At 47.4% G+C, this 16,279-nt stretch overlaps 10 protein-coding genes across 10 annotated transcripts; 4 read left to right on the top strand and 6 right to left on the bottom strand.

Moving 5' to 3' along the window:
* Positions 1–591: 591 nt before the first annotated feature.
* P174DRAFT_461983 (FAD-dependent oxidoreductase) lies at positions 592–1,476 on the top strand (the record flags this gene model as incomplete). The annotated part of the gene is made up of 2 exons (XM_024830074.1): positions 592–782; positions 837–1,476. The coding sequence occupies 2 exons, from the start codon at positions 592–594 to the stop codon at positions 1,474–1,476; spliced, it is 831 nt and encodes a 276-aa protein (XP_024680005.1).
* Positions 1,477–1,932: 456 nt separating this feature from the next.
* Positions 1,933–3,130, bottom strand: P174DRAFT_374203 (uncharacterized protein; the record flags this gene model as incomplete). Its single annotated transcript, XM_024822564.1, has 3 exons — positions 1,933–2,062; positions 2,174–2,745; positions 2,816–3,130. 3 exons carry the CDS (start codon positions 3,128–3,130, stop codon positions 1,933–1,935), a joined length of 1,017 nt encoding a protein of 338 aa, XP_024680004.1.
* An 874-nt stretch (positions 3,131–4,004) lies between these two features.
* P174DRAFT_432863 (uncharacterized protein) lies at positions 4,005–4,964 on the bottom strand (the record flags this gene model as incomplete). Its single annotated transcript, XM_024825777.1, has 1 exon — positions 4,005–4,964. The coding sequence occupies one exon, from the start codon at positions 4,962–4,964 to the stop codon at positions 4,005–4,007; it is 960 nt and encodes a 319-aa protein (XP_024680003.1).
* A 760-nt stretch (positions 4,965–5,724) lies between these two features.
* On the bottom strand, positions 5,725–6,593 carry P174DRAFT_491237 (uncharacterized protein; the record flags this gene model as incomplete). The annotated part of the gene is made up of 2 exons (XM_024830823.1): positions 6,268–6,593; positions 5,725–6,080 (listed from the first exon to the last, which is right to left on the bottom strand). Exons 1-2 carry the CDS (start codon positions 6,587–6,589, stop codon positions 5,725–5,727), a joined length of 678 nt encoding a protein of 225 aa, XP_024680002.1. The 5' UTR covers positions 6,590–6,593.
* A 290-nt stretch (positions 6,594–6,883) lies between these two features.
* Positions 6,884–7,471, bottom strand: P174DRAFT_461982 (uncharacterized protein; the record flags this gene model as incomplete). Its single annotated transcript, XM_024830073.1, has 1 exon — positions 6,884–7,471. One exon carries the CDS (start codon positions 7,469–7,471, stop codon positions 6,884–6,886), a length of 588 nt encoding a protein of 195 aa, XP_024680001.1.
* Positions 7,472–7,731: 260 nt separating this feature from the next.
* Positions 7,732–8,297, bottom strand: P174DRAFT_374918 (uncharacterized protein; the record flags this gene model as incomplete). Its single annotated transcript, XM_024822598.1, has 2 exons — positions 7,732–8,000; positions 8,108–8,297. 2 exons carry the CDS (start codon positions 8,295–8,297, stop codon positions 7,732–7,734), a joined length of 459 nt encoding a protein of 152 aa, XP_024680000.1.
* An 809-nt stretch (positions 8,298–9,106) lies between these two features.
* Positions 9,107–9,943, top strand: P174DRAFT_392615 (uncharacterized protein). The gene is made up of 2 exons (XM_024823562.1): positions 9,107–9,386; positions 9,438–9,943. Exons 1-2 carry the CDS (start codon positions 9,293–9,295, stop codon positions 9,740–9,742), a joined length of 399 nt encoding a protein of 132 aa, XP_024679999.1. The 5' UTR covers positions 9,107–9,292; the 3' UTR covers positions 9,743–9,943.
* Positions 9,944–10,211: 268 nt separating this feature from the next.
* P174DRAFT_373973 (uncharacterized protein) lies at positions 10,212–12,535 on the top strand (the record flags this gene model as incomplete). The annotated part of the gene is made up of 2 exons (XM_024822544.1): positions 10,212–10,898; positions 11,957–12,535. The coding sequence occupies 2 exons, from the start codon at positions 10,212–10,214 to the stop codon at positions 12,533–12,535; spliced, it is 1,266 nt and encodes a 421-aa protein (XP_024679998.1).
* Positions 12,536–13,004: 469 nt separating this feature from the next.
* P174DRAFT_238051 (uncharacterized protein) lies at positions 13,005–13,998 on the top strand. The gene has a single exon (XM_024821423.1). It carries the CDS (start codon positions 13,186–13,188, stop codon positions 13,684–13,686), a length of 501 nt encoding a protein of 166 aa, XP_024679997.1. The 5' UTR covers positions 13,005–13,185; the 3' UTR covers positions 13,687–13,998.
* A 775-nt stretch (positions 13,999–14,773) lies between these two features.
* P174DRAFT_238068 (uncharacterized protein) lies at positions 14,774–15,753 on the bottom strand. Its single transcript, XM_024821424.1, has 3 exons — positions 15,533–15,753; positions 15,232–15,471; positions 14,774–15,183 (listed from the first exon to the last, which is right to left on the bottom strand). Exons 2-3 carry the CDS (start codon positions 15,430–15,432, stop codon positions 14,914–14,916), a joined length of 471 nt encoding a protein of 156 aa, XP_024679996.1. The 5' UTR covers positions 15,433–15,471; positions 15,533–15,753; the 3' UTR covers positions 14,774–14,913.
* Positions 15,754–16,279: the final 526 nt, after the last annotated feature.

Genomic DNA, 16,279 nt, shown 5'->3' with positions numbered 1-16,279 from the left:
CCCTCGGCGCCAGCAAAAAGCACCTTTTGCCATTTGCCCATGTGTAGTATTATGCAATCTTTCCCAAATAAATTTCGACTGTGCTTCTTCCGACTGTGCTTCAATTTTACTTCTAGTTGGGTATGATGAATGGCCAGCCGTGCTTCATACAGAAAGTAATACAACACGCAGTAAATTATAAAGAGGCCGTCTTCCTTCTGGTGCACATTCTTACTTGCCGGGCCCTAGAGCCAACCTTATTCCCCTACTCTGTTCATGATGAAGATTGTCATCGTTGGTGCTGGCATATCTGGCCTTGCTACTTACTTGTTTCTTAAGAGGCACCTTCCTTTTCCCGATTCGCATGAGATACATATCTACGAGAAGCGTCATCTCTCAAGTCCACAAGGAGCCGGCGTGGGGGTCTCAGCCAATGGTCTACGAGTGCTCAAGGACCTGGGGCTCTTGGATAAAGTACTTCGTGACGGTTCCGTGTGCAATCACTTTTCGATCCATGGCACCAACGGATGGCCACTCGCAAATCTGCGAACAGGACGTCATGCTTATGAATTTTGCGTCTCGATTAGCCGACATGCTTTGTGGAAAGTTCTAATGATAGAAGCAGGGGATGTCGTCTCCTATTGTGAGGTCAGGGGTATCGGACGTGATACAAGTACCGGAAAGGTCCTTGTACAGCTAGAGGACTCCGTCGTGGAAACCGATCTTGTCATCGGAGCGGATGGCGTACACAGTATTGTGAGGAAGCACCTTCTCGGGCCAGACAGATTCTCCCCCAGACATAGGTGAGGACTGCCCATGGAAGCGCACGCCGCGGCTGAATTCACTGACTTGGCTAGTGGTTATGCATGGGTCGGTGGCTGTATGGATATAGCAGGATACCCAGAACTCCAGGAGAGGAAGGATGCCATGCACTTCACGATCGGCATAGATGGGATCTTTTCCTATTCTGCTGGTGGCCCACACTTGCTGACATGGCTGTCCATCTTTCCAAAGCAGGACCCCTGTTCTAGCAATCCCCGGTATCTACTTGAGCGCCATGGGCACTGGAAGGATCCCGTGGTTCGGAACATTATTTCTAAAGCAGGACCAGGACGTGTTTATGACATCATGACTGTTCCCAAATTGCCTACTTGGGGTGAAAGGGGGATCGTCCTTGTTGGGGATGCAGCCCATGCAATGTCGCCTACCAGTGGGCAAGGAGTTTCGCAGAATTTAGAAGATGCACAGACCCTCGCCTTACTACTCAGTGTAACGACTGTGAGGTGCTATGCCGAAGAACAGAACGGTAGTCTGACATCAGATGCCATTGACCGCAGCTTGCTACTGTATTATCATATCCGCCACGAACGGGTTGAGAGAATCGCAGCCACAGGTGAAGCCCTTGACAAGCGCATGCTCAATTCCAAACGACCGGCCGTCTATGTGAGCTATTGTTTGCTCTGGGCGCTTAATAAGTGTCCCGGATTATGTAAGTGATATTCTTGTTACAAGCAGCCTATACTGACAGAGACCCATAGTCACTAGACGGGTAAAGAGCTTGAATGATCAGGTCTATGGCTGGGACGTAGAAGGGTCAGTTCGATCCGCAATACACAGAAGCTTGTAACATCAAAGTGAATTGCACGATGAATAGCCAGAATCAGAACAAGGCAACGCACACTGAGTGCACAATAAAGGATATGACAACAGAGGACCCTTGTGAGGTGGAAGGATTACTAGTGTAACAATCCCATAGTCGACGTGACCAAGTTGGAACGATCCCAGTGTAATCTCACAAATTGACCATCGGAATATAACTTTCGTCTGTGTAGACTCAAACAACATGGAAAAGAAGGGATAGCAAGTGACATGAGGAAGTTCAACAGTAGCGCTAAGCAAGAAACAAAATAGTCCAGCAGAAATACTTCATTAAGCTCGAGCTCTTTCATCAGGTCAAAATAGTAGTGATGTGATATGCTTCATATGCTCTGTCAAATGGTCCCCTAGGCCTTCACAAGTGTACCGTGTGTCACAGAAATAGCATATTTGTTTGATGTCTTTATCAGCGTTGTACCGGCAGTTGCTGGTAAGTGCTGACTGTACCTCAGATGGACTTAACTCGTGCGAACGAAACAGGTGTTCACGCATACACTGTTCCCAATTGGTGTCATAGTCGCAGAGTCCGCACCCCCACCATGATTGACGATGGAGTCTGGAGACATGATGGAACCACCCGGTTTTATTTATGAAGGTGCTGCTGCAACCTGGATGCATGCAAATTAAGAATTGCAGGTGTGCTCGAATGTGATACGGTGTATTGACTTTTACCTGCAAGCAGCAGGGGCATTCGAACATACCGGATAATTTGTCCAGGCTTAATGAGGAGACGAAAAAGGGAGAGGTATAACTACCTCGGAAGGCATCGACGACCTCACGGGGCAGGCTGTTCGTAAAACAATATTTGTTGCAACCATTGTGGACAGCTGTTTGTGCGTGTTTCCCAATATTTTCGATGACACGCCCGAATTGACGAAGTTGTGCGCGAGCTAAGCGGTCAACAAGCTCATGCGTAAGTCTTGGGAATTCCTGATTGATTCGGGATCTGAAGGAATCGATGGTCTGTTCCAGTGCACGAAGAAGTAGACGGTCTGAGACAGTAGGGGCCCGCCATTTGCCGCAGCAATGATTGCTGAAGCACAATAAGTCCTCGTTCCACGAGCAAACCAACCGACCACAAACGCAAGTGAGTGGTGGCCATGGTTTGGTCTGAGGACTGAATTTGACCTAGGCAAATCCTGTAAGCGTATCTACCCTAAAGACGACTAAGATGACGTACAGGATATATAGGCAAATGTACTGTTCCGATATGATACTGGAGCGCGGCACGCTTTCGATATATCCGGTAGCACGTTATGCACCTATAGGTCGTATCTGGTGAACTTGTTTTTGGCGGACATTCGGGTGGAAGTAGGAGCTTCGCAATCGGCAGCAAATCCGGGAAAATGGGTGTTGCTGCTGGCGGGGAAGGATTCAAAAAGCTCTCAATGGCCATCCGATGTGTGTTGCTGTGTGTATAGTTATCATGCCAAGGCCGCGCTGGCAGATTGTCAGCCGGTCGCTCCCGAATACATGTATCAAGCTCGCTGGGCATTTGAGGGACTGGGCGGGAATTGGGGCCGATGTCATGCTTCTCAATGGTTTCAGAGTAAGAGCCTCCAGGTGAGTCAGCAGTGGTCCAGCAGATGCAAGGGCATAGCCGAGGGAGGGGTGAACTCGATAGAAGGCGACTGAACAGGGAACGGTAGGAATGAAATACACTTGCCGCTCAGGTAGTTGGTTTGATTCCTCAGTAAATTCTGGGCAAGAACCTTCTCTTCACAGAGTATTCTTGATCTGTGCGTCCAAAGACCGACTCAGGACGCCTAATCCGATGCTTCATTTGGAGTAAAAGTGAAGTGGAATATGTAGAGGGCTTTGGGGTGGGACGGGACACCTCTATATAACTGTTCAGCCGTATTTTGTGACACTCATTCTCTCCCTTCGCTTTTTCTTTCTTTTGTTCCTTCTCTCAAGACAAGGATTCTGCTCCTGGCTGTGGTCTGTGAGCCACAAAGTGGTTGCAGCCAATCCACGCCAGCAGTGGCAAAGTCCTTTGCATACTACTGAGGGACTAGTTAGCCTTTCTGACCCTGGTATTATTTTCGAGCTAGTTTCTAAGGGTGGATGTATCGTAAATGCTATGGTCTCCGCCAGTAGGTTGCTTGCTCGATTGTTGGTACACTTTCCAGGCAGCACGCATAGCACATAGGTTCAATGAACATTGCACAATTTGTTCCCACTGTTTCAAGTTGGTGATGCGGATACTAGGGCTAATCAAGATCCTTTGTTGCCAATCCCCTTCATTGACTCCCTTGGGCCTATCTTCACGACCACCCCACTATTCTAGGAAAAGAGCAAAACACTCACACACATAGTAAAAAGAAAAAGGAAGGAAAGAAAGAAAGAGAGACGCAAGGATATCCTAATTACATCCCCAGTTTGTTCTTAATGAGTTGAACGTCACTCTCTAGGTCACTTAGTCTCCGCTGAATCTCAACCTGATACTGTATGGCCTCCGGTTGTAGTCGATATTCATGGAAATGGTCTAATGCCAACTTGAACTGAGTATCTCCGCTCATAGTGTCCTGATGATCCACATGGGCCGCCAACCATGTGTGACTGGATCCGCATTCAACATTGTTGCTGGCCTTTGGCACCTCATACGCAGGCTGCGAACCACGATGACCTATGGGATGGAAGTGCGAATGACTGCCAGCCTCTTCGTGAGGCAGGGGCTCAGAGCCACTTAGAATGAATTGAAGTCGTTTTGAATCTTGGAGGATGTCCCAAATCGATTCAAGGGTAGTTTCAAGGCGCCTCCTATCAAGCGGATCATCTCGGAAGAGATCTGAGCTATTCAGATTCCTTTCCATGGTTTCGAGTTGATCGGGTGTTAGGGACGTCAAGTCATTGGGAAGAACAGGTTCAAAGGGAAGCACCGCGACACTGATACCGAGCAGGGTGATATTGAACCTCCATCCAAGCTGTGGTCCCTCTTGAGGTCTATCTCCCAGAACAAACTCATCAATTGCGTCCTTTGAAATCTGCTGAAGCCTCCACAGCAACCATCGCAATTTGTCTCGCGCATCCCTCTTTGTTAACCTCCCTTCATGGACTTTGGTAACTGCTCTGCAGAGGATATCCCATGCCTCAATATTCTGTCGATCCCAAATCCTTCTTTTAAGGTTCCCGTACAGTTCAGTCCCGATTCTTGGTTGCCACTCGACTTCCGGACGACGAAGGATATCACGTATCTGGTTCGAATTATGAAGTTTGTATGGCACATCGTAGGTCGTAAGAAGGTAACCGATGATTAGAAGCAATTGTTCGAAGCTTAGGCGCGACTGTGGAACTGACTGATGGACTAGGGGTGCTGCTGAAGACATTGTCCTGGTTTCAAGTTGTGGCTATACTGTAGCTGACTGTGTCCGTGATCTTAGACTGCTGAGAAGATTGATTGTGGCTCGACGCTGTCTGAATGAGTGTCCGTGGTCAAGCAGAGAAGACAGAAGGAGAATTAAGAGTTAGGTTGAATAGAGTTCTGCTTCTGGCATAGAGGGTTTATAACACTTATACTGTCCAGCAAGTATAGCACGCCCCAGTCTCTTTTCCAACATGGCTGCTTGATTGGGGGCGGTTGGTGCATTGGAGGTACTAGGCTTCTCGCCCTCCGCGACTCCACTGGTAGAGCAGGGAATATTCTCGATCAGGGATGTGATTGTCAAGCATGGCGCATAGATGATCCAAGCGCAGTAATGATTTACATTACAGTGAGTGGACTTGGTAATTCAGGTGCTGGCAGCCAACATCCTGACCGAATAGTTCTAACTTGGGATCTTGCTCCTGTACCCTCGGGCCCCGTGCGTTTATTTTGTTTTATTTTACTTTTTTCTTAGTTTTCTTTCTATTTTCATTACCAAATTTATTTCTTTTACCCAACTTTTTTACTCCGTATAGTTGCCGCATTAATGACTGAAACAGGTTAATGCGAGAGAAAAGGAGGTGCTTATGATCGACTGGTATGAACGGAGGGAAACGTCTGCAGGGAAAGGAAGGGAATGATATTGGCTAAGTTGCTACGCTAGAAACAGGAATGTTTTGCTTTGGCCTTGAGTGTAGCAGATAATCAACCTCTTCGAGTAAGCCCTAGAATTGTTCGAAAGACTTCGTCTTTGACAATGTGGTAAAAAGCTCACTGATTGTCCCAGTATGAGTGATCGAACCCTCGTAGTGTCGTCGTGCAGATACTCTAATCATCCATGTCCTGATGACTCTGTTGCTGTCATAGACAGGGAGAAGCTCTTCAAGCACTCCCTCAGTAACTTCAGCCTCTTCAGAGTCTCGGACGCAAACAGGTCGTTGTAGATGAATGGCAATGCATGCAAGTTGGCCGTCTAAGCTCTCCTTGAATTCCTCATTGGCGAGTAGATCTCTGATTCTTTTCCGAATGAAATGGCCAAGCTCTCCTTCCTCTGTTTCTGTCCGAGACATCCTCATCAACACTATATAGCATTGACCGTAAGAGAGTTGGTTCCAACTACATGGAAAAATGCGCTGGCATTCGGCAAGAACGGCAGGAGATGTTGGTGCTGGTGCCAAGTAGTAGGTTGGCTCACTCATGAGGATAAATATCGTCGCTAGTAGAGCTCTGGTCAGCAAGTGTGATGTACTGACACTTGGGTGCCTTACTGGGTGGATAATTGTGCGCAAAGTACACTCCAGCACAAGAAAGCCCAAAATCAGTATCATCCTCGGTCATTGTTGCAATTGAAGGAGTCGCTCTGAAGGTACTCGCACTAGCTCCTCCGGAGCTACAGCCTGTCTCATCTGTTGACGCAGGCTTTGCTTGCTTCCTTGGACTCTTAACCGGTGCTAGATAGTAATAGGCGCATAAAAGAAGAAAGATAAATAGGAACCATATTAGATAGAGAACGGCGACAAAGTAGAAAGCCATTTCGAACCACATTATGTAGAGAATGGAGACTATGTGGAGAGACTCTTCGAACCACATTGAGTTATGTGCTTTGTGATCAGGCTCCTATATATGCCTCCGGTGTCCGGAACAGATGGCTGGGGTACTCGCAAGTTTCAATTCTCAAAGCTAGTGTCTGGAGGATAAAATACAAGAAAGTATAAAACTAAAAGTTGAGCTTTTGTAAAAGGAGCTAGCTCTTCCAATCATATCCAATAATCCCTTTGTAGACCTGTACCAGAGCTTTCCAAATACACTTCAGATAAAACCTGACTACATCCGGGTTGTCTCGTTTTGAAAAACCAGGTAATAAAACTAAATCTCTTGTTCTTCCTACTCATCGGAAACAATAAACCACTCCTTTTTGACAATGTCGTAACGACTCTTGAGCTTGTCCCACTCTTCTTTTCGTATTGAGTCTGCAGCAGCATCGAGTCTGACTCGAAGTAATTCCCGGTTATCAGAAGTCAAATTAGGTGCGTGAATCAATTGCGGGCAGGATATGAGATAGAGCTTGTCGGGGAGACGCTGGAGACGAGCTGTAAATAGGATACAAAACTGGCCCTCTGTGATCTCAATGCCGTGGTAGTCTCTGATGTAAGATATCCCAAAGTTCATCTCGGCTGCGACAACGTCTTGAATTGGATCTGCTGAACTGGGCTTGCACGACGCGGTATCCTCCATTTTTCCAGAGTTCGATTTAATCATCATGCTCTGGTAGTTCGAAATAATTTCATTGGTAGCCTGAAAAGCTGGCGACTGTCCGCCACCTGATGCAGATGAGGACGCTTTCCAGGATTCAAGCAGGTTTGTGAAGTAGAACATGTTTGCCCAGGCAAATTTCACTCCGGAAGAGAGCATGCTGAAAAGATGAACTGGTCTGTGCCAGATTGCGGTGAGCACTCCAGATAAGGCTGGCATTTATAGATCAAGTTGCGGTCCTTAGTGTCCTGATAATGAGATTTCAGGTAGTGAAGCACAGGACGCAGGGTCGAATCCGTGGACTCCCACACTCGAATCATTTTGGACTGGCTAGAAAAAGGTAGGTACAGCAACATCATCTCGTGCGGGCATGAATAACTTAATTTTTGAATTGGTGTTCTGAGTGCTCTAATTTTACAATTATTCCGAAAGTCGAACTTGGTGGTCAACCTCTCCGCCAGACAGTATTCCACTCCTTCTCAAGGCTTTCGCGGTATGATTAACCAATCGCTAGAATCCTCCTTGCTAGAATTTTCTCGGAGTTCAGGTTGCATTATTTTGGTGGAGTGTGCTATCCACACTTGGAAGGAGTCCCTGGGTGGCCGTGGGCTCTCGTCGATCAGTCCGTCCAAGTCTATGATCGATGATGTAGTCGAAGGACTCTCCTCTGTGTCTCCGCTAACAACCTCCTGACGTGAGTCGGTTATTTGAGTTTCGTGCATAGTGTCCGTTTGGTCTTGGTCGTATTCTGCCAGACGTGTGCCGGGATGGTATTCTGAAACGAGGCCTGTTAACTTGGGCTCAACGTGCCATGCACCAGGTGAATGTGATCATTAGTGCTAGAGCATGATATACCTTTGTCTGACACTTTCATGGCAGGTGGAGACATATAGGCTGGCACTTGAGCAGCCACAATATGTCCTTCGTATTGAGTTGCAGAGCTCGGCTGCGCTCGCTGAGACCTGGCAGGGCTAGCTTGACTTTGACGTCCGATCGCAGCCCCTATCCAAGACAGTAAGACAGATACGACTTGAGTACAGGCCATACTGACGGCGAATCTTGCCAAACGTTGCGTAGAACTTGATGGTATTGAGAGGAATCAGCCAGGCGGATGTGGAAAGCCGGTGTAATGTCTACGGCTTTGGGATGGGTTCCTTTTAAGATCATTTCGCAACGCATGGGCGGTTATCGCGACTGTATCAGGTTATTTACTTGGCAGTGAATATCAATTCACTCTTACCTTGGGAAAGTTCCTGGAAGCAATGGGTTCCTACGGCCACCGTACTGTACTACAAGTCCTGATAATGAGATTGGAATTATGGTTTTTGGTAGTGAAGCAGGACGCAAGATAGAACCCCTGGACTCCCCACACTTGAATTATTTTGGACTGGCTGAAATGGTAAGTAGAGCAATATCATCCAATCTCGTGCGGCTCCTGGAGCACTCAATTCGAAGAGTAGTGTCCTGGGTGCGGCAATTACACAAATTAGGAAAGTTAAACTTCATACACAAGCTCTTCATAACCAGCTGGAGCAATATACCACGCTCATTAAACCATCTTCACTCTTTCTCAAGTTTATCCCAGTCTGATTGCCCAATCAATACGAACTAGGTATCTGCGAACTAGGGCTATGGATGCAGCTGGGGACTAGCGCTTCCTAGGAGGCACTAACAACTTAGCGCTTCCTAGGAGCCACTAAAAACTTAGCGCTTCCTAGAAGGAGGCACTAGCAGCTAGCGCTTCCTAGGAAGCACTAATAACCTAGCGCTTCCTAGGAGGCACTAACTACCTAGCATCTTAGAAGACACTAGCGGAGTGTCACTGACCATGTCTGGATGGATCTTCGCGCGCGAAGACTTAATGACATTTTACGCTTAGGCCTTTCCCGTATACTCCGCATGCCCAACACCATCCCCTAAAGCCATTTCCCACTGCATCAACATTGAGAATCCTGGTCACGTAATTTTTCATTGGCTATGACGCACATCTCCATGCGAAGTACACCTTGACAGCGACCATATGTAAAAATAGCTATAAATATGGCGTCAATCTCTGCTGATTCTGTACAAAGCGAACAGGCATTGATAGCACAATTCCATTACCACCACCATCAAAACAGGCCAAATCTCTTCGGTGAATATCCTCATTTAATTGATTTTGAATTTATGCTGATAAACGATACAGAAATGTGCTGGCAAAGATGGAAAACCCCAGCCAGATTCCCCGACTGCAAAGGGAAGTCTCAAGGAAACTGTATCCTTTTTGACCCGACCGAGGACCATGTCCAATGGTGTATCGAGGCCGGCCGAAGGGGGAGCGCGTGCCCCAACCCTATTCCAACGACGGAAACGAGTTCTACTCGGCGAAAAGTGGATTGCCCAAGGCATCGCACTCAAAACCCAAAGCCAGACAACACCAATCCAGGCCCGGAAATGCAGGTGGTAGTGGTTCGCTTGGTCAAAGTGTTAAGGTTGGAGCTTGACCGGTAGGAAACCACTGCTGGCACTATCACGACAAAAATGGACCAAGGCAAGATGCCTTGATCCCAAGCATTGGATAGCAAAACAGAGCTGGGAAGCTTTTGATGGTCGGATTCTTTATTTGCGCCTTTATATTCAACATATACTTGGCGATGATCTCTCTACTAGTGCAGTTTTTATGCAGCTTGAATACATTGTCTTGACAACACGGTTTGATTGCTAAGCCGGCCTCGAAACCAGTTTCGTAAACCACGTGCGACGTCCAACCATAAGTGACGAGGGTAGAAATCGTAAAAGTGTGACAACAGCGGTTCACTTGCTCTGTGGCTGGATTCTTGGCGTTTTATCACGTGACTTGTGGATTTCCTTCCTGTAGATATAAGAAGGGGCCACAAACCTTGTGGTTTTATGTTTCCAGCTCTCAGTCACAATACATATTCAGTCCCTCATAAGAGCCTTCGTGAAAATCGATCCTACAATGGCATCTTCTTTGTTTATAGACCTTGACGGTCAAGCTATACCCGACAGCGAAATTCTAGGATATGGAAGGTCAGGCGTTGTGATGTTGCGTGATGGGCTAGCAGTCAAGACGCCTTTAAGGCATCCATGGAGTTCCGAAGATGATGTTGAGGTGAATGTTGAGGTCATTCAGCGAGAGCAAGAAGTCTACCGTCGACTGAATTCCACTTGGATCGGAAATGATCAAATTGATGGTGTTGTGCCTTGTATCGGCTTCTCCACGAATGCTACTCAACTCGCCTACATGGAAAACGGCGACCTTCGCGCCTACCTGGAAAGAAATAAGCCTCCTCTGACACTCCAGATGTCATGGTTCCGTCAAATGGCACGTACACTGGCGCAGATCCATGATAAACGTGTGCTTGTGGCGGATATTGCTACTCGCAACTTCCTCCTTGATTCTGATCTCTCCGTCAAACTGTGCGACTTCACCGAAGCATCTGTTCTACCGCTGGATACAGTTATGGAAGCAGCCGACGATAACGGGTTCTCAATACAGACAGATATCGGACAACTCGGAGCAGTAATGTACGAAGTTGTAACAGGGTCTAAGTGTGATTTTGATCTCTTCAAAGATAACGCCCCTGATGATGGCCGAGCCACTTGGCCCCGTCGAACATCCCTTCCTAGCACAAACGGTCTGTGGGTCGGCCCAATAATTGAAAAATGCTGGACACAAGGAGGATTTCGGAACGCACATTCTTTACATCAGGCATTGAGTTCTTTTAATATGGAGAGCACGTCGCCGTCACTGTTCAATCGCTCTTTAAGGTGTCTCTCGGAGAGGAGATCCCTGAGCTTCCTAGCAATTGTTTTCGGCGCCACGACAATTCTTGCGACCTGGGCTCAGAACTGAGGCCACTGACGCCACAGTGTTTCATGGTTGGCGCGGGTTGGAGGGTATTTAGAGTAATGGACGCGTACTGTCATGTATGTACCATCCACAGTTGCCAATTTTACCGTGTTCTTTCCTTTAGTCTATATTTGGATGTAGTCAATAGTAATCCTTGTCAGTAACAAGATTCATGTGATATGTCTAGCGATGGCCTGCGCCAGGACGCAATATTTCGTCTCAAGTATGCTGATATGGGCCAAAGGACGAGCAATCCGGTAATGGATCTGGTGGGAAAGCTTGATACAATTGCGGCAAATACGGTAGAGCGGGCCAGTGGGTCAGGTTTGGCTTGTTAGCTTGGGTCCGCAACACTTGAAGGTAGTCTAAAATTATAGTAGTTAGAGAGACAGCGTACCCGGGGACCTTAGTTGGGCAATTTCGCATTCTGTACGAACCAACAAGAATCCTTATGCCTGATTGGCGACCTGGTTAATCAATAGACAAAGAAGTGGGAAACAGGAATAGACCCACACGCCTCCTGATGACCGCACTCGCAAGATGACTGGTTAATGTAGGGCAGCCAATGGAAACCTTGTCAAGCCCCTACAACAAGATGAGGGGAAGTCGGTCATGGTCAACCAAGAGGGTTCTGGTGCATAATCTATCGTCAATCCATCAACTCATTCCCTCTTTCCTTCCTTCTGGCATCACCAGTACTGATGGACTACATTCAAACGATGGCCAATCTTTCAGGGCTTTGTGACAAGGTCGACAATGAAGCAAAGAAGAAATATGCCCCTTTATATTCAAGTCAAAAGGAGGTAACAATGCATACAATAGAAAGGAGAGCTAAAGCGCTAACTAATCAGAACATCAATTGCGAAGACCTGGTCTTTCCCAAAGTTCCTCCTTCAAATGCAGTCGACCGCCTTGCTGCTGAAATCTCACCTATTACACTACCAATCAACTTGAAACAGAAGATGAAGAGCTGGAAACTTCCCGGGGAGTTCCTCAAACAATGTACAGGGGCACCAAGCACAGTTTACCGAAGTTTACTCGCAAAGACTTGTTATGTCCTTCGCACGTTTAACGATTCACTGCCGCTGAGGGACCCCCGCCGTCGTGTTCTTCATGTCGAAGACCGAATTCAGTTCCGGATATGTGCTGTTCTGTGGTACATTTTGTTCAAACAGTGTTGGCTGGGGCTCAAACGTGCAAGTAATTCCGCGGAATTGACTGTTCATCATACTTCCATTGTACTTGAAAACATTGTCAACCATTCAGAAATACTACCCTCCTGTGAACGTGTTTCTGCGAAGGAAATACGTGATTGGGTAAGGAAAGGAGAACGCTATCATCTACTAACACTCGACCTTGGTGGTGTGGGGATTTTATTTCTGCTTCCGGACAAAACCGAATATTTGTGCGTGAGCTTACGCGCTTCCTGATTTACTTTGACTGACATAGTCAGCAGTTGGTTCCACCATGTGCCGAAGAAGCAAGAAACAAGACGGAAATCCCTGGTCTCCTCTCTTCTGAGAAGAGGCATTCATCGGCTTGCTTGCGATATAGAAGCTCATCAGGTGGTGCACGGAATCTTAACCTACTGTTTAACAGACTTGATCTTGAACATTGCCAGTCGAACACTGGAAGGGCTCGTCCTGCTCCCTAGCCCGCAGACATCTCTTCATGACCATATTGCACCTAGTGAGTTACCCTGCCAACATTACTTCCTTATGATGCTTATACGCCCATAGCTCGAAGCGAAGAGTGGGTAGCGGCGCCACTAGGAAAGGAAGCCCACTGGGAGTCGGAGCCCTCTTTAGCTTTTCCAATATCAAAGAAAGGCCTTGACTCACCAACAGAAAGTATAACTTTCCATTTCCGATGCGTTCATGCCAAGCTAACACGAGTATTTACAGGTCTTGCTAGAAACCTCACGTGCGAGTACAAGCTTTGTCAACAAGGAGCTGGCCCTTTCCCGCTCTTTTTCCCTAACAGCAACGTTAATTATTACGGTCTATCAGCACCAACATTTCATGACCAGGTGAAATGCTCTGCGCTACCGGAACGCCAGGACTGTGCAGAACATAGAGAAATGCAAACCACTCCAACAAGTACAGAAATCCATGAGCAGTCTAACCATAAGCAAAGTCACCAGCGTGGTCCCCTCCCGCCCATTGATATCTTTTTCAATGGATATCCAAATGAAGGTCGTTCAGGACCTTCACTCGATTCCGCACATATGCAACCAGTGGAAAGGTTTCTTAACTTGAAGGCCCAGGTCAGAGACCCTATTCTGATGACTGGCAGCACATTTCCATCATCCAAAAGAACCCCGGACTTTGGTACACCCGAGACAGCTGCCCCTCTTGATCAGTGTCTTGAAATTCATGACGACCGGGCAGGAAAAAGGCGTCGTATCACTAATGACGTTTCTGGAAATGTATTATTCTCTTATCTACCAAACCAGTTGACGACCGCCGAAACCCGGAACAGTAGAAACTATGAAGCAGCTATTGGGGTTACAACGTCACCTAAACCCGATCAGATCATAGGGGAGGATGGGTGCTCAAAGGTGGTGTATTCAAAAGGTTAATAAAACACCCAGAATCCGGTCCGAGTCAATACACTGACAACCGTACAGCGAGCGGTCAGCAGGGTGTTCTCCCACCAATTAACACAATCTTGAATCCCTCTAAATCACCTAGTAAGGCTCTTCCTAATCTTTACAAATGCGGATTGTAATGTTCAGGTTCGCATTGTGATACCGCTGGGGCCCTGTCACTCGCGCAAGGAAATCTACCACTTGAAGATCTGCTATGGGTAGGCCCACTAGAGCAATACACAAAGGCATCTACCTCTGAGAGTCAGTTCAAACAGGTACACAGACAAACAAAGACAGAATTCTAACACCGTCTTAGACCATTCGGACCCAATTTCAGTTGGAGGAGTCCCGCTGAATGCGGATGTAGACTCCTGGTCCTTCTTCCCCTGCAGCGCTTCGGACTTGGATATATCTAACTGGCCGTGCTCGACCCAGAACCTTCAAACACCAGGGCTGCAGGGCAACACCATCGGAGCAACACAACCTGGAATGTGTTTTGAGCGGAATCCAGGCGATGTAGACGCGTGGTCGTGCTTTGTGTCGGATAGCCAACGTGAATCCACCGCACCCGCAGAAGATAATCGAAAAGTATCGAGTACCGCCGCCCACACAGAGTCCACTGGAGATGTCGATTCTTGGTCACAGTTCCAGCTTTCGAGTGGTCAATCCCCACCAGCAACGCTACTGGAAGCTGGCCAACCAGCCACTTTCCACTTTGCGGCGATATCAGACAATACTCCCCAGCTTGAGGCCGCGGGCGATGTTGATTCTTGGTCACAGTTCTCAATCGTGAATGATCAAGTACTGCCTAGGACTCCAAGAGGAATCAATCAGATATGCCAGCTGGACAGCATGGATCATGTCTTTGGCTGTGGAATTATCAACTCAGAGGTAGCAGGAGATGTCGATTCATGGTCGCAGTTCATTTGCGGGAACTGAGAGGACCCAAGGAAATCTGGGCAAGGGATCTGTTGTGGGCTTCAGACCGACAGTGTGCAGCGCACCTAGAAGTCACAGGCGACGTGATTCCTAGTCATATTTCTAAAATGGCATGTGCACTAGCAGGCTTCATATAGGCTCCCATGAAATGACTTCCCGTCCTTCTGTTTAATGGGGAAGATTATCGCCATGGTATCAAGGGCCGACAAAATCTCCTATGCATACCAACATACGAGTGGCATAGTTTTGAGATGGATAACCGGGTCTGCTTTAGTCGCCCTACCCTTTTCTAGGAAAATGAACTACCACAGCACCAACCTTTTTTCCCTTCTCAATGTCTACATACGTGAGACGCGAGGCGAATAGGAAATTCCTCCATGTCCAGTCAACCTCTGCGGCATTTCCGGCCGTGTCCCGGACAGTAACTTTAACACCACTCATATTCTCTATAGGCACCACAATAGTATCGTGTAGTCGTCCGACGTAAGGGCTTTTCTGAAAAACCGCACCGTGAGAGGACGTCTCAGGAGATACTGACAATGACTTCATCTAATGATTTATTAGGCGGGGTTATGGACATATTCGGGTATTCCCCACCTCTTGATAGAGCCGCGTCGCTTCCTTTATTACTGGCGCAAATTCCTCTCCAAGTTTGAACCTCGTCGCAGGGTCAGGAGATTCGGAGCTTGCGATAACCGTGTGAGTCATTTCGACTATGGCATTTGCACATGGTCGTAGCGTGTCTGAAGGCGATAGGATTCTGACTGGATTGTTTGGTGATACTGACGTTTCCGACATCCTGAGCGTACCCTGCTAGCGGCGTATATGTTGTCGGAGCTAATCGTGTCCCAGCACTGTCAGTAACCTTGAAGAGTTCATTTTAGGTATGTCTGCTTACAGTCCTTCCAGTGTTGAGCCTGGTAATAGAGCTTTATCTGTGGTTTTATCGTGGGGATAAGCAGAAACGCAACATCGCGCGATGTTTTATCAGGGAAGAAAGGCCTTCCTAGTGAGGGGCTATTGGGAGTTGGGCCCACATGCCGACTAAAGAAGTTCTGGTAGTCTCGTGACAAGCATCAACGGAACTAAACAATGCCGTGACCTCCACATTTACTGGAGAATAAAATAAAAGAGAGATTATGATAGATACATTAAAAGTAAATGGATTGCTGAGGGAGCTGGTTGACTTTAAACTGGCTACATGGATTTTGAAAGGTGGTGTTAAGGAGCCGCAAATATCACTGACCACCACATGTGACACCTTAGGAGTTTACCAGCCACATGTGCACTGCCACAAAAAGATGCTTGTTCATTCGCCGCCACCTCGACGATTGACACGTGGGTTCCTCCAGGAGTCTTGCTGCGGAAAGCATCTGCTATTCAATCTGGAATTTTTTTTCCTTTTTTGGTTCGCGTCATAGACTGTGGTGTCGAGCTACCGCGCAATGTGAAGGTGGCTCGCTTGCAGTCAAGTTCATCTCGCGCACGCCTGCAAAGGTTGTAAAGTAGCCGTTTCCTCTGTGGCATTAGCCGATTGTATAGTTGCCAAAACTCTCCTATGGTGATCAGTTGAGCCTTTAAAGACCCGCGATAGGCATAGCTTCCTCGGGGCGATCCTCCAATCCGCTCAGCGATATAGAATGTG

The sequence above is a fragment of the Aspergillus novofumigatus genome (assembly GCF_002847465.1).
Source record: "Aspergillus novofumigatus IBT 16806 chromosome Unknown P174scaffold_6, whole genome shotgun sequence".
Lineage (NCBI taxonomy): Eukaryota > Fungi > Ascomycota > Eurotiomycetes > Eurotiales > Aspergillaceae > Aspergillus > Aspergillus novofumigatus.
Note: the sequence above shows the minus strand (reverse complement) of the source record. Positions and strands in the feature narration are given on the sequence as shown.

Bases quoted from the DNA above. Each gene is read 5' to 3' on its own strand.
- P174DRAFT_392615 (XM_024823562.1), top strand. From the start codon at position 9,293: ATGGCGTCAATCTCTGCTGATTCTGTACAAAGCGAACAGGCATTGATA. The intron at 9,387-9,437 runs GTGAATATCCTC...TAAACGATACAG, and splicing joins AAACAGGCCAAATCTCTTCG to AAATGTGCTGGCAAAGATGG.
- P174DRAFT_238051 (XM_024821423.1), top strand. From the start codon at position 13,186: ATGCAAACCACTCCAACAAGTACAGAAATCCATGAGCAGTCTAACCAT.
- P174DRAFT_238068 (XM_024821424.1), bottom strand. From the start codon at position 15,432: ATGTCGGAAACGTCAGTATCACCAAACAATCCAGTCAGAATCCTATCG. The intron at 15,184-15,231 runs GTGGGGAATACC...ATAAATCATTAG, and splicing joins CGACGCGGCTCTATCAAGAG to ATGAAGTCATTGTCAGTATC.